Source organism: Scyliorhinus torazame, chromosome 6 (genome assembly GCF_047496885.1).
Source record: "Scyliorhinus torazame isolate Kashiwa2021f chromosome 6, sScyTor2.1, whole genome shotgun sequence".
NCBI lineage: Eukaryota > Metazoa > Chordata > Chondrichthyes > Carcharhiniformes > Scyliorhinidae > Scyliorhinus > Scyliorhinus torazame.
Genome location: NC_092712.1, coordinates 304591837 through 304614801, shown reverse-complemented (window position 1 = coordinate 304614801; position 22965 = coordinate 304591837). Strand labels below are relative to the sequence as shown.

The window sequence follows — 22965 nt, the reverse complement described above, 5'->3', positions numbered from 1 at the left end:
AGGAAATGCTGGAAACACTTTGCAGGTCAAACAACTGTGGACAGAGGATGATCGTATTTGCATTTCATATGTTGTGTCCCCCTCGGTTGTGAGACTGGAAAAGGTTAGGTGGGGTTACGGGGATAGGGCGGGGGTGTGGACCTTGGTAGGGTGCTCTTTTGGAGGGTCGGTGCAGACGGGATGGGCTGAATGGCCTCCTTCTGCACTGTAGGGATTGTATGAAACATTACTCCACAAACGCTACCTAACCTGCTCAAGATTTTCCCTTTACACTTCTGGCAACTGCAGCCTTTTTGCCTTTTGTCCCAATGACATTTGCTGCAGCCAAAATGCGTGCCTTCAAAACCAAGAGAGCTGGGAGGGGAAAATTATAGAGAAAAATGGCAACGGAAAAAAAAAAAGCAAAGGACCACTTCCGGCACCGGCTATATTCGCTAGACCCCTTTGATTTTCAACTGATTTCTTCTGTTTCTCGATTCCATCCTAAGCTCAGGCTAACTACTCTCTCATGCCCAGCTGCCTCCACGCTGCCACCTGAATCTCCAGCCCCAGTCTGTTGTAGCCCATAAGTAATCAATCCCATTCCTAGCTCTAACCTGATTTTTTCTTTTTTTATAAATTTAGAGTACCCAATTATTTTTCCCCCAATTAAGGGGCAATTTAGCCTGACCAATCCACCTAACCTGCATATCTTCTGGGTTATGGGGGTGAAACCCACGCAGACACAGGGAGAATGTGCAAACTCCACACGGACAGTGACCAAGGGCCGGGATCGAACCCAGGTCCTCAGCACCGCAGTCCCAGTGCTAATCACTGCGCCACCGTGCTGACCTCACTCTAACCTGATTTGCCATCCTGATGACAGCCCTGGTCTTGAAAGTAAGACCTAAAAATTGAGAATACCTGCAGAAGAACACACGAGAGCGAACTAGGATATTGAGGAGAGATGGATTAGCAGAACGAGGAAAAGACCCTAACAACAGGACAGAATAATGAGAAAATCATGTAGAAACCATAGCGTGTGGAACATAGGCGTGGAGAGTTGGAAAAAGCAACAAATACAGATTGAAACTGGAAAATATTGCAGGTGAACAGCATTTTAAAAGGCATTGAGTGAAAGGGTAGAAAAAAACAAGATGACACACTCATTGCGTTAGGAAATTACAGTCTATTTGTCAGCCAGGGAGACTGAACAATGATAGATTGGCTTCAACAGCAGTTTTTAAAAGTGTCCTTTACCGTGCAGGTTTTCAAATCCATAATTTGAAAATTGTAAGAAAAGTTTCAATGTTACTGTTCTTAGGTCGACAGCTTGTCCTTGAAACCCTTTATGCATTGACATCAAATACAAAGATCATAAAAGAAGCCATGGGGAAAGGTAAAGCAGTGTTTGTTCCTTTTCAATGTATTTTATCTGTATATGGGAGATGGCTCGATTTGACTCCGGAGTATAAATGTGCACTCTTATACATTGTTATACTTGAAGGTGAGCAGAGCCGGTGGCTGCCTACCATCCATTATGTAATCTCGCTGAAATATACTTCTCCAAATTTCTGCAGCAAGCTGTGAATGCTTGTATGTAATATGATGCAAGCTTGTATGTCTGAGTAATTTCGCAATGGTAGTTGTCGGTAGCTGAAATATGACAATCAAATTAATAAAAAGAGATTTGAAGTAACAGATGACTGATGTAGTTTCCTGACCGTTTTGGTTTTGAGAAAAATGGGTGTTTTCACCAAGATTATTTTCAATAGGTAATGAAGTAACCTCTTTTCTGCCAATCTATGCTGCTGGTCATACATTAAGTTTACATTTAGCAAACTATAAATTAATGATATTAAGTTGTAATGCACACTGTTTAGAGAATGTTGCATAATAATCTTTATTATCACTAGGATTACATTAACACTGCACAAAGTTACTGTGAAAAGCCCCTAGTTGCCACATTCCAGCGGAAACCCATGCTGACACAGGGAGAACGTGCAGACTCCACACTGACAATGACCCAAGCCGGGAATTGAACCTGGGACCCTGGAGCTGTCCCAGGTTCGATTCCCGGATTATCTCATTTTATCACCAGTTTATTCTGCAACTATTAATTTAATTATTGCGTAAGCGTGTATATACTTGGTTGGATTGCCAGTGAAAGAAATGGTAAAATTAATATAGCAGGTGCTCTACCTCGGCAGAGTAGAGGGAGCTTTCTGCTGTATTAAATTGTACATGTCAAACATTAGCACAATGATTCCTCATTGTGTTCAAACTTTCAATAGCCTCAGTTGGGCTGAATGTGCATGTCAGATGCTTATCGGGGTAATCTGTTTAATCTCGATTGTTTTCTTAATGATGGGATTCTGTTTTGAATTGAGAGATTAACATGCTCCTGAAATTTAGTTCAATATTTTATATTTTGCAATTGTACATATTTTGTTTTCAGACTCTTTACCTTTGAGCAGCAAATTTGAAATTATTTACTGTTCTGCTTCTTTGCAGGTGCCCTTGTATATCTACTAGACTTGTTTTGTAATTCAACTCATCCTCAGGTTCGAGCCCAGACTGCGGAGCTCTTTGCCAAAATGATTACAGACAAACTTATTGGACCAAAGGTGTGTAAGTGTTTAAGCTCACAGTTGGTTTTGTAAACCGGCAAACCATTTGAACCAAATATTCTTCAATAACAGGAACAGCAGATTAGCTTGATGTTTCGTGTGAGAAAGCGGTGAAATCTCTGGCCTTATTACCATTTTGTTAGTGTTAATTGATCTCTATCCAGAACTAGTTTTGTTTGTTGTCTGGAGCCACTGCAGCTTTGAAGACTTTGCTAAGCTTGGAGAGGTTTGTGTTTTTAAGTTGAACTTGTTTTCGTGATACTGTTTGCTCATTCTATCCAGCCCGACAAATCCTATTCTTTTTGTCCTTGCCATTAAGGCATCTGTTGGTTTGTTCTATTTTACCCAAAGGGTTCAACCTGTTTTCACATTCTCCTAAAGCTCTAGACTCTCTTCCTGGTGATTCGTAACAGGACATAGAGTTTGAAGACAAGGGACCACTTGTTCAATTGGCAAAAATAATGCAGCTTGATGAGCAGTTTCAGGAGAAGCCAAAGTTTCATTTCTCCAATTCACACCTGCTATCATGAACAAGCCACATTACTACCTCTTTCCAGCTATCTGCCAGGGAAGAAAAACTGTTTCATAGAATGCTGTTGGGGATTTGGTATCCAGTGAAGATCTTGCCTGTTTTCAATGGTCGTTATTTTAATGCTCTTGATATGAAGCATTCTCAAACTGTTTCAATAAATCTACCACTCCCAATTTAGGTAAGAATCACGTTGACCAAATTTTTGCCGAGTGTCTTCATGGATGCCATGAGGGACAATCCTGAAGCATCTGTGCACATATTTGAGGGAACGCATGAAAACCCAGAGCTGATATGGAATGACAACTCCAGGGAGAAGGTGTCCACAACCATCCGACAAATGATGCTCGAGTACGTAAGCTAATCTTAACATTGATTTCTGACTTTCCTAGGGCGGCACGGTAACAGTGGTTAGCACTGCTGCCCCACAGCGCTAGGGACCCGGGTTCAAATCCGGCCTTGGGTGATTCCCTGTGTGGAGTTTTCACATTCGTCCCGTGACTGCGCGAGTTCCAGGTGCTCCGGTTTCTTCCCACAGTCTAAAGATGTGCCGGTTAGGTAGTTTGGCTATGTTAAAATGCCCCTAGATAGGGTTATGGGGATAGGGTGGGGGATTGGACCAAGGTAGGGTGCTCTTTCAGAGGGTCGGTGCAAGCCGATGGGCTGAATGGCCTCCTTCTGCACTGTAGGGATTCTATGTATTTATAGAATGATCTTGTCTGTTCCTATTGATGTTTACGGGAAGTTTTTAATTTTGAATGCAGAGGCACCCAGCGCACATTGAATAACTTGAGGCTTTAATAGAAGATTTCTTGTAACATGCAATGTATTTCATTATTTTCTACAATTTGGAATACATTGACAAGAATGCTACCCAAGCTATTGCTTGTAGTTTAAAAAAATGTGTAAATGGCTTTAGTGTGCATATTTTGCAATGAAGAAGCAAACAGCCCGAATGGAAGAAATCAGTGGACAAGATTTGACTTTCAAAACTTTTACCATAATAATCAAACTAAAAATCAACAAAAAATAAATGAATTAACAGGCAAAATATGCTCAGTCGAGACTCTAAATTACTCTTCAAACAGCTGACACAACGAAGGGGTATTTCTCAGATAGCCCTCTTAGTGCACATATGGCACCACATGCCACCCCAAAGTCTTTCACAGCTCTATTTTCCTCCAGTAGAGTTCACCCACTCTTCGACATGCAGGATTTCCACCAACTGTGTTACTCTGTCCGTATTTCACAGAAACTATTATCACCAAAAAGATGCACTTCTGTAGAACCTCCTTCACTCATTTCACAACAGTCCTGAACATATAACTTTCCCAGAGTCACCTTCATCTGACCACTCAATAACACCTCAGTACACCGTATTGTAGGCTCTGGTTTTTTTTTAAAAAAAAAAAACCACCCGGCTCTTCATTTTGTCTGGACTGCGTGCACAGATTTTTAGGTTCCAGTCTTTTCAGCTGGCTGTTGCACAGTCACAGTCTTGTTCTGACCACCAGGTGAAATCCAGTTCCTTAGCGTTGTTTATCCTTCCCAGAAGCTTCTGTTTCCCGCACAACCTCATTTTTCAAAGGTTTGATGTAGCAGCTAGGAAATGCAATTTGCAAACCCCTTCCCCCAGAAACATGGACCAGATTTTTATTTCAAAGAGATGAAGTCTCAGAAAATACAGGGTTTAAATCCATTTCAGTGCAGTACATACTTGAAATCATTCAAAAGGCATGTGCCCTATGGAAGAATTATTTAAAGAGGAAAAGGCAATGGACAAAGGAACCATAGGCCATTCAGCTCCTTGAATGTGTTTGTCATTCGATAAGATCATGGACAATCTATATCAGTCTATTTACCCACCTCGTCTCTATACCGTAATATCTGATTTAAAATTATTAATTGAGCTAGCATCTGATGCTTTTTGCAGGAGAGGGTTCCACATTTCATACCATCCTTCCAACGAAGGAACTGTTTCTAAATTCTCTCCTGACTGATCGGACTTTGATTTTAAGATTTTGTCCTTGTCCTGGACTTCCCATTAGTGGCAATTGTTCGGCAAACAAAGATAGTTTTAAGGGAATTAGATTTGTATTGGTAAACATTAGAAATAAAGGTTCGCTTTAAGTGTGTTTAATGTTTCAGTGCCTGGAAGGGTAAAACCTATAGTTGTCCATGCTGGACAAAGGTGTTTGTGTGTGCGCGCAGGAGTTGGTTACGTTCCAATTGTGATTCTGTTATGCTTAGAGAGGGCTCATTTGATCACATTGCACAACTCGTCCAATTTGTGGGCACCCTTGATTCACTTTCCTTACGCTAAGGTTGTATTTCTTGGCAATAATTTACACCTGACACATTAATCCTTCACACCTTAGTTGCATTTCTAATCATTTTCACTGCCTCTAATTTGCTATAATCTACAAATTTTGCAATCCTGCTTAAATGCGGTCATCCAAGTCACTTAAAAATGCAAGGGTCCCAATACCACAAATATACAAGAAAACCGTATAATCTTGGGTTCTCTAGACTTGCAAAGACTTTGTAAATTACCATGAGACACCCATACAAACTCAGGCCAGCGGATACTTGGGGTAAAATTTGTCAATCGATAAGGTACTGAAGGGAAAGCTGAAGGCCATACAGACCCGAGAGATGGACAGTATTTTTGCAACAGTGAGAAACCTTTTCATTGTTTAAAGCTTCCTGCCGCTATGGTTTTCTCTGCTGCTGAAAAGCCATTTCCCACAATTTACTGCTTTGTCAATATCACATGTTTCACAACAAGATCAGAGCAATATTCATGATGCCTTGTGTGCTTTCGTGGCATTTTGAGGAAAGTAAAAAAACAGTATATTTGACTGGTTGGTCAGGGTCTGCTCACAAGCAGCAGAGCAAGAAGGAATTATCTACAGCTAATCGCTGAATCTTTCGTAACTCGTTTCACTTGTTGGGCAAACAGACAATGCTTCAGTGATTGCCAACCCAAAATATCTGTAACCATTTTCTGTTTCTATTCGGAACTAAGGCACCTTCTCCTGATCAGTACCACTATTAATTGGCTAAAACCTGGGAGCTGACTGTTTATTCTGCAGGGTAGATGCATTTTGCAAAACAGTTGTCTGACTGACAGTTTAAGGTAGGGTAGTCGGGTGTTCCAAGTTGGCTTTAAAGAGAGTTTCCAAATTATTTCTTGTGTATTCTTGATGTATGTTTCTATGTGGAAATCACTCAAATCGTGACTTCATGATTGTTTACCTTGTGTATTCCTTTTTGAAATATAATTTAGTTTTCCATATATAAAGCTTCCTTTTGCCTATGGTTTGGTTTTCTTACACCCTTGAAGCAACTGGAGCTCATCTTTCCCCACCTCAATTGGTGCTGAAGTTGCCTTCAGCATAGCAGTGGCATTAACAGAGCAAGGTAGATGCGAGAGGGAGGCTTGGCGAAACTATTAAATAGAGTCTCAAATTGGTGGAGAGGGAAGCAAGGGTAGTAGTTTTGTTTTAGATGCATTCTTTTTTCCCATAAATTTAGAGTACCCAATTTTTTTCCAAATAAGGGGCAATTTAGCGTGGCCAATCCACCTACTCTGCACATCTTTGGGTTGTGGGGGCGAAACCCACGCAGACACGCAAATGTGCAAACTCCACATGAACTGTGACACAGAGCCGGTATCGGACCTGGGACCTCGGCGCTGTGAGGCACCAATGCTAACCACTGCGCCACCGTGCTGCCCTGTTTTAGATGCATTCTGATGTAGCTTAATTTCAAGACCATGTGTTATCCATTGGTGTTTAATGTTGTCAAACTGGGCGGTACAGTGTGTTAAATGTCGATTTTGTACCCAGGGTACTGTCGACAGACTTTTCTCTCTCCAATCTGCAACCTTCACTCAAACCACAAAAGGCTGCTGTGGGATGGGAAAACAAAATGTCTAGTTCTGTATGGAGTATAATTGTTGGAATGTAATCCTTATCAAAGGGCCAGCAAGAAGGCCAGGGAACCGGTATTGTACATCTGGAAAAAATAAATTGGGTTTGCAGGGCACTGACTTTAAAATTGCAAGCATTCCATTCCCCAGTGCCACCAATAAATTCCAAAGATTCACCCATGCAAAATGGAGTGTAATGCTGCTTTACTGAGACTTCTCAATTAAACTCCATTTGTTCTTTCTTTTCAAGCCACTTCAAGCAACAGCGTGACAATCCAGATGTGAATTGGAAGGTATGCGGCGATTGTATAAATAATAGGTTTTTGAAACGGTAGTACACAATTATGTATTCTCCTGTAACATTGACTTTGACTGAGGGGGCCTGATTGACTCAGTTCGAATAACCGCCTGAAACACCTTTTGAAGGGCCAGAAAATGTTTCTTTCAAACAACTAATGGTAACGGTAATGTTAACCGGAATAACCGTGCAGAAGGAAGCCATTTCGACCCATCAAGTCTGCACTTATCCTCCGACAGAGCACCCTACCAAGGCTCATTCCCATGGCCTATCCCCGTAACCTTGCCTAACCTGAACATCTTTGGACTGTGGGAGGAAACTGGAGCACCTGGAGGAAACTCAGGCAGACACGCAGGGAGAAAGTTCAAGCTCCACTTGAGGCCGGAATTGAACCCGGGTCTCTGGCGCTATGATGCAGCAGTGCTAACCATTGTGCCGCCCTAAGTGTGTTCACTTGTTAGTTGAACGAGGTCTTGCCAAACCTCTTTCTTTCTTGTAAGCAAAGGGAAAGAAAGAGTAATGAGGGTAGCAGCATATTGGTTGTTGAACATAACCTTTTTTTGCTTCCCCCTTTATCAAAGAATGAAGTTTGATGTGGGCTTTGCAAGGCACTGGAGACCCATTTCATGCCCTTTCTGGTGCACTTCACTGTGCATCAACGTTTGATGTGTGATGGATTCTCACCGCACTGGGCATTTATCCTTTTCACCAGGAACATCCTATGCTCATTTTTTAAAAAAAAGAAGGGTGGTGAGAATGATTGAACTTCAAGAAGAAAAGCAAATATAAATAGGACTACCCTCGCTGCAATAAATTGCACATTGGTTTACTGGATTAGCCCAGCTTAGTTCCTGGATCACAACATCACTCGTAGGCTATGGGATTTTGATTGAGTCCTGTTTTTGCTCAAGCTCATTTTTGTTCTGTTTGTAATTTGGCTTTGCCTGTTCCGAACCGTTTTGCTAACTTTTGCAACTGGAGTGCGAAAAAATACTTTGAAGCTAAGCCCATAAACAGCCATTAATATCAAGCGAGTTTTCTGTGAAGAAACAATTCCACAAAGGGAAAAAAAAGCTCAACTTGAAAACAAATTTCAGTAACTTTTCTCAGTGACGAACCATTTTCTGCCGCATTTTCCTGAGTCATGCCTGACTGTGTTAAGAAATTTAATTTTACAAGATGCATTATCTTAAGTTTGTTCAGTCTTCAGTGCTCTTCGGATAGGACAATTAGCCTGTAAATGGATTGCTGTCTGAAGCAGTCATGTAAAGGGGGGGGGGGGGGAAGGAAGGTGATGATGCAGTGTTGATGTCACCAATGTAGTAATCCAGAGACCTGGCTGGTCGTATCCCACCACTGCAGCTAGTGCAATTAAAATTCCACTAATAAAGGCCGGCACTGTGGCACAGTGGTTAGCACTGCTGCCTCACGGTGCTGTGGACCCAGGTTCCATCCTGGCCCTGGGTGACTGTCTGCATGGAGTTTGCACATTCTTGCCGTGCCTGCGTTGGTCTCACCCCCACAACCCAAAGATGTGCAGGGTAGGTGGCTAAATTGCCCCTTAATTGGAAAAAATTCAATAAATTCAACTGATGATAAATTTGGAATATAAAGCTTGTCTCAAGTAATGGCCCTATCAGATTGTCATAACCTGGTTTGAAATCTGCTCTCCTTGCCTGGGCTGGCCCACAATTGACTCCAGACCAACATGGTTAACTCTTAACTGCCCTCTGATATGGTCGAGCAAGCCACTCCGGTCGAGGGCAATTAGTGATGAGCAACAAAAGCTGGCCTTGCCAGCGACGCACACATCCCATGAAATAAATGAAATAAAATGAAAATCGCTTATACACAAAACGGTCTTTATACGTGCACAATTTTCACAATTATTAAAACATTTATAAAAATTTCCTCTCTGCTCCTGTGGGAGTAGCCAGTGCGCCTTGTGTCTCTCTAAATAAACCATTGTTTCTCATCCTTGGCACCCTCCTACTGCAGCTATGCATCCTTTCCACATTCTATTCATTACCATGCACACTCCTATACATTAGGGCTAAAATTAATTTATGAAGGAAATAATGCATGGAAGTGGTAAGAACTAGAAAGTTACATGTGGCACATGTACTTCAAAAAATACAGGGGGAAAAAATGATTTTGCATGGGATAACAAAAAAAAAATCTTCCTTCAGAATGTATTTCTTCCACAGTCAGCAAATTAAGACCTGTGGATGAGATCTTTGTAGATTTCCTAATATGCTGATTTATGTTAGCCAAGTCATTCCTAGGGTCAACCACATGGAATTTAGCATGGTGGCGCAGTGGTTAGCACTGCTGTCTCACGGCGCCAAAGTCCCAGGTTCAATCACGACTCTGGGTCACTGTCCATGTGGAGTTTGCACATTCTCCCCGTGTCCGTGGGGGTTTCAGCCCCACAGCACAAAGATGTGCAGGTTAGATGGATTGGTCATGATAAATTGCCCCTTAACTGGAAAAAATGAATTGGGCACTCTTAAATTTATTTAAAATAAACATGTGGAGTTCAATTTTACAAGCTACTTGAAATGAGCAGCCAAAGCAGAGTATTTATGCTGAACAAAGCTTTCAAGGTATGTTCGCAGTAATTTGTCTATTTGCGTCATCGGCTGTCCCTTGATTCGCATTTCTGCCGTGGATCTTCACGTGACTGAACCGGCCGATTCTTGACCCGCAGGTATGTAGGCGCGTGGGACAGGTAGTGGGATCTGAAGTGCAGGATTTGCTTCCTTTTTGGTTTTTCCGTGCTGTCGCTCTCTCATCATTTAAGATGTCGTGACTCAGTGTGTTTTAGCTTAATGGGCAAGTCGCCGTTTTAAACAGTCGGTAAACGAGCTCCTCCCAGTCATTAATGGCAATCCATCCAAGCTTCGAGCAGAGCTTCAGAGTGTATTTGAAGGATTTCCTTTGTCCTCCCCTGGAATGTTGGCCGTTTGAGAGTTGAGAAAACAGGACCTGGTGGGTGTGACACTTTTCGACCATCCAGACACTGTCCTGTTCATCAATGTTGATTTTCATAGAAACCCAACAGTGCAGCAGGAAGCCATTCGGCCCATTGAGTCTGCACCGATCCTCCGAAAGAGAATGTTACCCAGGTCCATTACCCCAGCCACCCCATCCTATCCTGTAACCCCATAACCTAACCTGCATGTCCCTGGACGCTTGAGGGGCAATTTAGCATGGCCAATTCACCTAACCTGCACATTTTGCAGTAGATTGCCTGCATGTTAGTGGAGCCTTCAAGGACACTAATATTAGTTCGACAGTCCTCCCAATGAATCAAAAGGATTTAGCAGAGGCTTTGCTGGTGAATTTCTCTGAAGGTTTTGTTTCACTAATACACTGTCTAGGCCTTGCTGTAGTACAAGATGACAGCTGCTCTGTACATTAGGACTTTAGTTAGCTTGCAGAGGCCAACCACGAGTTGTCAAACACTTGGTGCTGTAGTCTGTAAAAGGCTGAGCTGGCAGAGCTGGTCCGGTGTTGGATCTGCTTGTCACTGGTGGCCTTTTGAGAGAGGTGACTGGCAAGGTGCAATAATTGGCTGACTATGTAGGGGTTGATATGAGTTTTGTTTTGACAATATTCAAGGACAGGCTGATTGCTGCCTTCCTGTGGCTGAGGAAATCCTCCCAGATAGTTTGGCTTTAGACCTTGTAAAGAACCCTCCGACGTGGTCCTCGTTGCCAGGAGCTCTTCATTGCTTTCATCGACCTGACCAACGCATTTGAATCGGCACATTCTGAGGCTCGATGGATTGTGCTCCAAGCTTTGGATATCCCAAAAAAACCTCATCACAATCCTGCATTTACTTCATGGTGACATAACTGCAAGTGTCTTGCGAGGGAGATCTGATGCCTTCAAAATCTGGACTGTTTTGTCAAGCAAAGCTGTCTGATGGCCTCATACTATTTACAATCCACCGAACAATGTCTATTCACCTCTAAAGATCAACTGCCCTCTAGTGTCAGCATTAAATAATGCCTCGATGGAAAGCTCCTGAATCGCCCTCGCCTCCATGCCAAAACTAAACTGGCCGTCCGTGAAACAGATGATCTTCAGTTTGCAGATGACTGCGGTGTCATTGCTCCCTGGCACCAGATTTTAAGTCACCGCAGATCTCTCTGATTGTGCATGCAAGAAACCCGGCCTCTCCTTGCCAAAACAAAACTGGGACATCTACCCCACTACTTGCATACAGGGGAACTTCAAAAGGGCTGCCTATCCACCTAGTCAACGTTAACCTAGTTTTAGTACATATGGTGGAACCAACAAATTCAGAAGCATACACTAAATGTGAGTGGAAGTGTGTTGGCCACTCCCTGTAACTGGGCAAGGAAGATCTTCAGTTATAGTTAGCTAAACATTTATCTATCCATGGTCATAAAACATAGATAAAACAATGTCTTGTGTGCCATAGGAAGAAAGCTTTGCTTCAAATGGACATCGTATTTGATTTATAATGTTGTAGGTGTAACATAAGCGGCATCCTTGTGGTGCATTTGACAAAGGAAGGTTCAGACATGGAGATAACTTCAACACATTTATTAAACTATTTACACTTCTATTACTCGGGTTCTACACTACTGCTAATTCTACTATAGCTACCCAGACTGACTAACCAGTTGCTGCAATCCATGTGGTGGGTGTAATATTAAAATCAACCCTGTGTCTCTACTCACTGACTGTCTCCATTGGAAACAGGCAGATCATGTGTGTGGTGTCCTTTCTCTATGGGTTGGTGTAATGCCCTCTTGTGGTGGTGTCACCTCTGTGTGTATCGTGAATGTCCATTGGTCGTGTCCCATCTAACTGATCTATTGGTTGTGTGTGTGTGTGAGATATTTCTGGTGCTCCCTCTAGTGTCTAGCTAGCCTACATGCATTTACATTGATGCACATCACTACAGTATTTTATTGGGAGAAAAACATAATTACAGTGGTATATGTCTATCATATTTGACTGCAGATTATCTGTGTGGACAAGAAAAACCTAACATTTTTCCATATTGTTTTTAAACAACAGTAGTTCTGTGAATAGTGGTCTGCACACAATTGCCCTGAAGTTCTAGTCACACATTTTAGGCGACAAGTTTGCAATCAAGATTACAATGTTGCCAATGATATCAGGACTAGTTGCAGTTGGAGGCTTGATGTCTCCTTCTTCCCCACCCCAGTAAAGTAGGACCCCCCCCCCCCCCCCCCCAGTAAAGTAGAAATTGACCCAGCCGACTGCACATCTAGTACATTATTACAAGTAGGAATAAGTTGTAAAATAAATTTCCTACTCTGAATCAGGGAATATGGGATAGCGTATGGCTTGTTTGAGTTGGGGGGGGGGGGGGGTGCAAAGGGGAGAAAATGTTCTTGATTGTGTAAAACTAATGTTTTCTGTCTACCCTCTGCAGTTACCTGAAGACTTTGCAGTCGCCTACAGTGACACTGGAGGCGAACTGTCAGTAGGGGGCGTCTTCTTGAAGATCTTTATTGCACAACCTGGTTGGGTTCTTCGTAAGCCTCGGGAATTCCTTGTTGCAGTGCTGGAGAAACTCACAGAACTGCTAGAAACAAATAATCCTCATGTAAGCATAACCGTGAAAACAACATTTAATGTCAGTAGTCGTGAATGTGCAGTAATTTGAAAACCACTTTTGAATCTTTAGGAATTGTTTGCATTAAAAATAACTTAATTAATTTGTATCACTTCCCGCACTTCCTGCACCAGGCTATCAAATACGACATCAAAATAACAATTAATAATGAAAAAAGATTGTGCCAAAATCCAAGACATTAACAAGATTGCAGAATGGGCAGATAAATGGGAAATTAATTTCAAGTGTGAGGTGTATTTTGTTGGAATGAATGGGCTCCTTGGGGAAAATAAAAGTCTAAATTGGGCAGAGGTGCAAAGGGGGCTTAGGGGGTGATTATTCATACATCATTTAAAAGTAGCTGTGCAGGTAAAACAGACATAAATGCAAGCAAACCCCTGGGGTTTATTGTTGTAGAAATTAATTATTTGCTTTTGAACTCATGTTAAACGTCTATCGAACCTCCGTTGCACCACACTTGGAACTGTGCATTGTTCTGGACTCCGTCTTACAAAAGATATAGCACTGTGTGTAAGTTCTGGCCTCCACCATGTAAATTATAGAGTCAAAGATGTCGTCAGCACAGAAAAGGCCCTTCAGCCCATCCCATCTGCACCGGTCAAAAACAACCGTCTAACTTTAAAAAAAAAAAATAATAATTTAGAGCATCCAATTCATTTTTTCTAATTAAGGGGCAATTTAGCGTTGCCAATCCACCTAGCCTGCACATCTTTGGGTTGTGGGGGCGAAACCCACGCAAACAAGGGGAGAATGTGCAAACTCCACACGGACCGTGACACAGAGCCGGGATCGAACCTGGGACCTCAGCGCTGTGAGGCAGCAGTGCTAACCACTGCGCCACCGTGCTGCTCCTGCCTAACTATTTTAATCCTTTTTCCACCACTTTGCCCATGTACGCCGTGGCATTGCAAGTGCACTTCTAAATACTACTTAAAGGTTATGACGGTCTCTGCCTCCACGACCCTTTTCATGCAATGAGTCCCATCACTCTGGGTGAAATTGTTTTTCCTCACATCCCCTCTAAAACTCATTCCTCTTAAATCTATGCCTCCTGGTCATTGATCCCTCCACCAAGGGGAAAAGTTTCTTCCTGTCTGTCTATGCCCCTCATTTCTGTACTAAGTGGGTACATCTAACAGGAAAGACTGATCGGGCTTGGGGCTTTATTGAAGACTTTTTAAGTTGAGACTGAGAGGTAGCCTGATGGAGGTCTTCAATATTATGAAGGAGGTCGATGGCGAGGATGCATCCAATTTTGGGTGGGATGGGTGGTGTCAGGAGTCTAAAACTCCAAACATATCATGCAAGGTAGTCACTAATATATCTAACCGGGTACGCGGGTGAAACTTTTTTACTCGAGAGTGGGACTTGCGAATGCAGGAAATGCTTGAGGCAAATAGTATGGATGCATTTAAGCTAGATAGGCCAATATAAGAAAAAGAGGAATATATTGATGAGGTGGAAGGACACTCATCTATTTAAAACAACAAATCAGCATAAACCTCTTGGGCGAAATGGCTAATTTCTGAGCTATAAAAGTCTATGTAATATCATAAAATTCTATCTCATATATTGTAGCCACAACAAAGCTGAAATGGATTAGCTTCATTATGCATCTGATATAAAGAGTTATTTAAACTTTCTGTAGGGAGATTGCATGGAACGGGCAGCCTGGTTGAGTTAATGGCTTGTTAGTCCGTCTTTTACTTTTCTGTTGATTTCTTGTCTCAACAGGTTACATTTTCTAAGCTCAGTGAGAAGGGAAAGCCCGTGTATTGCGCATGTTAGTAATTGATGTGTTTTTTTTTTGCACAGGGTGAAACCTTAGAAACGGTTACCACAGCAACAGTCTGCCTCTTTCAGTCCCAGCCGCAGCTAGCAGACCAGGTACCTCCATTAGGCCACCTTCCTAAAGTTATTCAGGCTCTGAACCACAAAAACAATGTCATCCCCAAGTCAGCAATCCGGGTCATTCATGCTCTTTCTGACAACGAGGTAAAGATTTATTTTAGTTCGCTCTTTAAATATCGATTTTAATTTTAGCTTTCAATTTTTAATGCTTTTAATCGTTGGATTCGGAAAATGAATCCGTTTTAGAAATCTTCACCGCATTTGTTATATTTGTTTCATGTCATTTAAATAACGTGCTTATTCACCCTCACTTGTCAATTTATGATTTTGCATTGCCACTGATGCAATTTATTATTTGTGCTGCAAGGTGGCTTCCATTGTCAAGCTCCCTTTTATCTGAAATGTGTGTTTCGTATATGGTGTATTGCATGACACGAGTAAGCAATCCTTAGCATACAGAATACAGCAGGGCACATACTCCCCTCTCTTCTATAACCTGCAGCTGGATGAGTACCACTCATTTCATATCACTGCAGAAGATGAATAATATCTGCCCTGTTGAGTATCCAATTCACTTTTTCCAATTAAGGGGCAATTTAGCGTGGCCAATCCACCTAGCACATCTTTGGGTTGCGGGGGTGAAACCCATGCAGACACTGAGAATGTGCAAACTCCACACGAACAGTGACCCAGAGCCGGGATCGAACCTGGGATCTTGGCGACGTGAGGCAGCAGTGCTAACCACTGCACCACCATGCTGCCCTTGGGTACTTTTTTCTAACCAACAAAACCATCTCGGGTTTATTTATGTAAGCATTTACAGAAGTAAGCTTGATAGTGCAGTGCTAAATGGTCGAATACAGTGCCCAGAATTTGAGATTGAATATCTCGCAAAGAAACACCAATCTTTGTACAAATTAGACAAACTGAGCCCAATTTTATAGCGAGATGCTTCACCAAGACAAACTCAATTGTTTACATGTGAAGCAAGCTGACTTTTCAGGTATTCATTAAATTGTTTTGAGAATTTTGAAGACCAGTCTGTCAAAGAAAATTGCCTATAAACAATGCAAATGTTTATAACCAGTAAATCCATAGCGGTGAAATGTTCCCTCTGGGGTGTTGATGTGTGTTTATTGGATTGGACAATTTGATGCAATTTGAACTCCTCCATGACCTTCAACCATTTTTCAAATAAAGTTTTTAAAATCCATTTAATCAGAAATGAGCTGACTTCCTCCCACAACTAATTCCAATGGAAGTGTTCGTTCTGCACATAAATTAAGGTATCAGTTGTTTTGCTTCTGAGAGTCTATGACAATTGATCTCCTGTTGTAACCACTGTTTTTGCATATCTCAATATTTCGGCATCACACTACTTTATCACAGCTGTTGGGTCTGTAGACAACACCCACCAATCTTGCATCTTTTAGTTGACCTGAGGAATTAATGGAATTTCTGCCTCCAGCTCACTCTTAACTGAGATCCTGTCCAACACTAATTTATTTGATCAATATGACTAGATTTTCCAATTCCCATTATTTTAAAAGAATTTATTTTGCCAGTCACAGCCAGCTAGTGATGGCCACTGTCATTCCCTTTAAAATGAAGTTGTACTTCAAATCTGCTGGTTTTACTCCTTGTCCTGTGTTCATTTTCTGTCTGGAAATCTTATTGGAGCAATGTGCTACCTTGCCTGTCTTCCCTCATGTTGTTTTTCTCACACCTTTTGCCTTATCACGCTTGTTTTTTTAATGACTTGCTTAACATTTTTATCAGTTATTTCCTGTTTTGTTTCTGAACTTGAAGTATTTGTCTTTAACACTTTTATGATCTGGATTCTTCACTTCATCTTTTTGGCTTTTTTCACTTATTTTTATTCCATCTGAGCACCCCCATTCCCCCACTCAGCCCCCTGTATTGGTGTAAAAGTCATTATTTGTCATTTTCAGCCAAGACCCCAGTTCCAGCCTAGTTCAGATGTATCCTAGTGGTGCAGTTCCTTCCTGTTCCAGTACTGGTCCCATGAAATTGAACCGGTCTTTCCCAAGTAAATCCTTCAACCACACTGGCTTTTTTTTTTTTTTTTTTGGATCTGTTTGTCCCTATGCCAATTAGCATGTGGGGTTGATTATCCCCATGGGCATACATTCACACCGTTACCCTTCCCACAGACTTTCTCCTTGTCCTCACAGGGAGCAAGTATATTGTACTCATTGGACAAGATCAAATACAGCAGTCTGGTGGCATCAATCAGTAGCAAGAAGGAGGAAAATCGGAAAGTAGACACTGCCCATGTGCAAGTGACTCTTGTCAATTGATTACTGGTGCAAATTGTCAAAGTCAACATCAGTTTGTATGCATTAATTCAGGCAGATAAAGAAGTGATTCATAATTGAAGCTGTCTAAAGTATTCCAGTGACACTGATCGGTCGGTGCCCATTATTTAGTCCTGAATTCCCCTTGGTATTGGTATTAGAATTTGAGCGATAATGAAATGCAACTTTACTCGTAGTCTAATAATCCTTTCTTTTCTTAAGCTGTGCGTCCGAGCCATGGCAATGCTAGAAACTATCGGGCCTTTGATGAACGGAATGAAGGTGCGATCAGATATGGTAGGCCTCGCCTCTGAATCTCTGAATCGAATGTTCCAGAAGGAGCAGACCGACCTGGTAGCGCAGGTGGGTAACCCTTTGTTTGAGAATTTCATCAATAGGAGTCGCCATTTGTTGGATTAGTTATTGTACGTCTCCTAGATGTCACTTACTAATTCATTCCTATAGATATTAACACTCGCTCGTGGATATAATCATTCTCCATTTTTGGATATGTCTTGCACCAGCTATTGCTGTAATGCCTGGTTTAGTGACGACTCAGATTATGAGCACATCTTGCAGCGCAATGATTTTTCTCCTATTCAATCCCCCCCCCCCCCCCCCCCCCCGAAGATCTCTGCTGGCATATGGTTCCCGGTCACCAATATCCCTCTAACTCCCAGAGCAGATGTTTATTGTTGAGGAGCAAACCTGGTGCAAATTATTAACACCTTTCATTTATGTAACACCTTTTTTTTTTTAAATAATATTTTATTGAAAATTTTTGGTCAACCAACACAGTACATTGTGCATCCTTTACACAACATTGTAACAATACAGATAATAATGACCTTTTTTAAATTTAAACAAAAACAACAACAAATAAATAAATATTAAATAACAAAAAATAAAAACTAGCCCTAATTGGCAACTGCCTTGTCTCAGGCCACCACCCCCCCCCCCCATCCCTCCCCCCCCCCCCCCCCCCCAAAGTCCTGGGCCGCTGCTGCTGCCTTCTTTGTTCTCCCCTATCTATTTTTCCGCAAGATATTCGACGAACGGTTGCCACCGCCTAGTAAACCCTTGAGCCGACCCCCTTAGGACGAACTTAATCCGCTCTAACTTTATGAACCCCGCCATATCATTTATCCAGGTCTCCACCCCCGGGGGCTTGGCTTCTTTCCACATTAGCAATATTCTGCGCCGGGCTACTAGGGACGCAAAGGCCAAAACATCGGCCTCTTTCGCCTCCTGCACTCCCGGCTCTTGTGCAACCCCAAATATAGCCAACCCCCAGCTTGGTTCGACCCGGACTCCTACTACTTTCGAAAGCACCTTTGTCACCCCCATCCAAAACCCCTGTAGTGCCGGGCATGACCAAAACATATGGGTATGATTCGCTGGGCTTCTCGAGCACCTCGCACACCTATCCTCCAACCCAAAAAATTTACTGAGCCGTGTTCCAGTCATATGTGCCCTGTGTAATACCTTAAACTGAATCAGGCTTAGCCTGGCGCACGAGGACGACGAGTTTACCCTGTTTAGGGCATCTGCCCACATCCCCTCCTCAATCTCCTCCCCTAGCTCTTCTTCCCATTTCCCTTTTAGTTCGTCCATCATAGTCTCCCCTTCGTCTCTCATTTCCCTATATATATCCGACACCTTACCGTCCCCCACCCATTTCTTTGAGATGACTCTGTCCTGCACCTCTTGTGTCGGGAGCTGCGGGAATTCCCTCACCTGCTGCCTCGCAAAAGCCCTCAATTGCATGTACCTGAATGCATTCCCTTGGGGCAACCCATATTTCTCGGTCAGCGCTCCCAGACTCGCAAACTTCCCATCCACAAATAGATCTTTCAATTGCGTTATACCTGCTCTTTGCCACATTCCATATCCCCCATCCATTCCCCCCGGGGCAAACCTATGGTTGTTTCTTATCGGGGACCCCCCCAGTGCTCCGGTCTTTCCCCTATGTCGTCTCCACTGTCCCCAAATCTTCAGTGTAGCTACCACCACCGGACTCGTGGTATAGTTCCTTGGTGAGAACGGCAATGGGGCTGTCACCATAGCCTGCAGGCTGGTCCCCCTACAGGACGCCCTCTCTAATCTCTTCCACGCCGCTCCTTCCTCCTCTCCCATCCACTTACTCACCATTGAAATATTAGCGGCCCAATAATACTCACTTAGGCTCGGTAGTGCCAGCCCCCCCCTATCCCTACTACGCTGTAAGAATCCCTTCCTCACTCTCGGAGTCTTCCCGGCCCAAACAAAACCCATGATACTCTTTTCTATCCTTTTGAAAAAAGCCTTCGTGATCACCACCGGGAGACACTGAAACACAAAAAGGAATCTCGGGAGGACCACCATCTTAACTGCCTGCACCCTCCCTGCCATTGACAATGCTACCATATCCCATCTCTTGAAATCTTCCTCCATCTGTTCCACCAACCGCGTCAAATTTAGCCTGTGCAATGTGCCCCAATTCTTAGCTATCTGGATCCCCAGGTAACGAAAGTCTCTTGTTACCTTCCTCAACGGTAGGTCTTCTATTTCTCTACTCTGCTCCCCTGGATGCACCACAAACAGCTCACTCTTTCCCATGTTCAATTTATACCCTGAAAAATCCCCAAACTCCCCAAGTATCCGCATTATTTCTGTCATCCCCTCCGCTGGATCCGCCACATATAGTAGCAGATCATCCGCATATAAAGATACCCGGTGTTCTTCTCCTCCCCTATGTATTCCCCTCCATCCCTTGGAACCTCTCAGCGCTATCGCCAGGGGCTCAATCGCCAGTGCAAACAGTAATGGGGACAGAGGACATCCCTGCCTTGTCCCTCTATGGAGCCGAAAATATGCCGATCCCCGTCCACTCGTGACCACACTCGCCACTGGGGCCCTATACAACAGCTGCACCCATCTAACATACCCCTCTCCGAACCCAAATCTCCTCAACACCTCCCACAGATAATCCCACTCCACTCTATCAAATGCTTTCTCGGCATCCATCGCCACTACTATCTCCGTTTCACCCTCTGGTGGGGCCATCATCATTACCCCTAACAACCTCCGTATGTTCGTGTTCAGCTGTCTCCCCTTCACAAACCCAGTTTGGTCCTCATGAACCACCCCCGGGACACATTCCTCTATTCTCATTGCCATTACCTTGGCCAAGACCTTGGCATCTACATTGAGGAGGGAGATTGGTCTGTAGGACCCGCATTGTAGCGGATCCTTTTCCTTCTTTAAAAGAAGCGATATCATTGCTTCTGACATAGTCGGGGGCAGTTGTCCCCTTTCCTTTGCCTCGTTGAAGGTCCTCGTCAGTAGCGGGGCGAGCAAGTCCAAATATTTTCTGTAAAATTCAACTGGGAATCCGTCCGGTCCCGGGGCCTTTCCCGTCTGCATGTTCCTAATTCCTTTCACCACTTCTTCTACCGTGATCTGTGCTCCCAATCCCATCCTTTCCTGCTCTTCCACCGTGGGAATTTCCAGCCGATCCAAAAACTCCATCATTCTCTCCCTCCCATCCGGGGGTTGAGCTTCATACAATTTTTTATAAAATGTCTTAAACACTTCATTCACTCTCTCCGCTCCCCGCTCCGTCTCTCCATCTTCGTCTCTCACCCCCCCCTATTTCCCTCGCTGCTCCCCTTTTCCTCAATTGGTGTGCCAGCAATCTGCTCGCCTTCTCTCCATATTCATACTGTACACCCTGCGCCTTCCTCCATTGTGCCTCTGCAGTGCCTCTTCCACATGCAGCCTTTGCCTTTCCCTATACAGTCCCTCCTCCGGTGCTTCCGCATACTGTCTGTCCACCCTCAAAAGTTCTTGCAACAACCGCTCCCGTTCCTTACTCTCCTGCTTCCCTTTATGTGTCCTTATTGATATCAGCTCCCCCCTAACCACCGCCTTCAACGCCTCCCAGACCACTCCCACCTGAACCTCCCCATTGTCATTGAGTTCCAAGTACTTTTCAATGCATCCCCTCACCCTTAAGCACACCCCCTCATCCGCCATTAGTCCCATATCCATTCTCCAGGGTGGACGCCCTCTTGTTTCCTCCCCTATCTCCAAGTCTACCCAGTGTGGGGCATGATCCGAAATGGCTATAGCCGTATATTCCGTTCCCCTCACCCTCGGGATCAATGCCCTACCCAACACAAAAAAGTCTATGCGTGAATAGACTTTATGGACATAGGAGAAAAACGAGAACTCCTTACTCCTAGGTCTACTGAATCTCCACGGGTCCACCCCTCCCATCTGCTCCATAAAATCCTTAAGCACCTTGGCTGCTGCCGGCCTCCTACCAGTCCTGGACTTCGACCTATCCAGCCTTGGTTCCAACACCGTGTTAAAGTCTCCCCCCATTATCAGCTTTCCGGTCTCTAGGTCTGGGATGCGTCCTAGCATTCGCCTCATAAAATTGGCATCGTCCCAATTCGGGGCATACACGTTTACCAACACCACCATCTCTCCCTGTAATTTGCCACTCACCATCACGTATCTGCCCCCGTTATCCGCCACTATAGTCTTTGCCTCGAACATTACCCGCTTCCCCACTAATATAGCCACCCCCCTGTTTTTCGCATCCAGCCCCGAATGGAACACCTGCCCTACCCATCCTTTGCGCAACCTAACCTGATCTATCAGTTTCAGGTGCGTTTCCTGTAACATGACCACATCTGCTTTAAGTTTCTTAAGGTGTGCGAGTACTCGTGCCCTCTTTATCGGCCCGTTAAGCCCCCTCACGTTCCACGTGATCAGCCGAGTTGGGGGGCTTCCCACCCCCCCCCCCCTTGCCGGTTAGCCATCATCTTTTTCCAGCTTCTCGCCCAGTTCCCACGCGGCTGTATTTCTCCCAGACGGTGCCCCCCCGCCCATCCTTTCCCGCACCCACTCCCCCCTTTCCCCAGCAGCAGCAACCCAGTAATTCTCCCCCCCCCCCCCCCTAGACCCCCCGCTAGCGTAATTACTCCCCCCATGTTGCTCCCAGAAGTCAGCAAACTCTGGCTGACCTCGGCTTCCCCCCGTGATCACGGCTCGCCCCGTGCGGCGCCCCCTCCTTCCTGCTTCTCTATTCCCTCCATAATTATCATAGCGCGGGAACCAAGCCCGCGCCTCTCCCTCGGCCCCGCCTCCCATGGCCAACGCCCCATCTCCTCTCCCTCCCCACCTCCCCCCATCACCACCTGTGGGAGAAAGAAAAGTTACCATACCGCAGGATTAATCATACAATCCCTCTTCGCCACCCCCCCCCCCCCCCCCCCCCCCCCCACTCGTCCCACCACTTTGTCCAAACGTTCATTTTCGTAGTCCAATCATTCCAATTTTTCTTCTACAATAAAAGTCCACGCTTCATCCGCCGTCTCAAAGTAGTGGTGCCTCCCTTGATATGTGACCCACAGTCTTGCCGGTTGCAGCATTCCAAACTTTATCTTTTTTTTGTGAAGTACCGCTTTGGCCCGATTAAAGCTCGCCCTCCTTCTCACCACCTCCGCACTCCAATCTTGATAGACGCGGATCACCGCGTTCTCCCATTTACTACACCGAGTTTTCTTCGCCCATCTAAGGACCATTTCTCTATCCTTAAAACGGAGAAATCTCACCACTATGGCTCTGGGAGCTTCTCCTGCTCTCGGTCCTCGCACCATAACTCGGTATGCTCCCTCCACCTCCAACGGACCCGTCGGGGCCTCCACTCCCATTAACGAGTGCAGCATCGTGCTCACATATGCCCCGACGTCCGCCCCCTCCACACCTTCAGGAAGGCCAAGAATCCTCA

The 22965-nt window shown here is 44.2% G+C and overlaps 1 protein-coding gene across 4 annotated transcripts in view; it reads left to right on the top strand.

Moving 5' to 3' along the window:
- The window catches only part of LOC140425555 (dnaJ homolog subfamily C member 13), a 169721-nt gene that overhangs the window by 134965 nt on the left and 11791 nt on the right, over window positions 1-22965 (top strand). For all 4 annotated transcript variants that reach the window (XM_072509978.1, XM_072509977.1, XM_072509976.1 and 1 more), the window contains 7 exons: window positions 1304-1378; window positions 2494-2606; window positions 3320-3489; window positions 7323-7365; window positions 12811-12984; window positions 14830-15009; window positions 17406-17546. In XM_072509978.1, the coding sequence (XP_072366079.1) occupies window positions 1304-1378; window positions 2494-2606; window positions 3320-3489; window positions 7323-7365; window positions 12811-12984; window positions 14830-15009; window positions 17406-17546 (896 nt within the window). The remainder of the gene's footprint in view (window positions 1-1303; window positions 1379-2493; window positions 2607-3319; window positions 3490-7322; window positions 7366-12810; window positions 12985-14829; window positions 15010-17405; window positions 17547-22965) is intronic.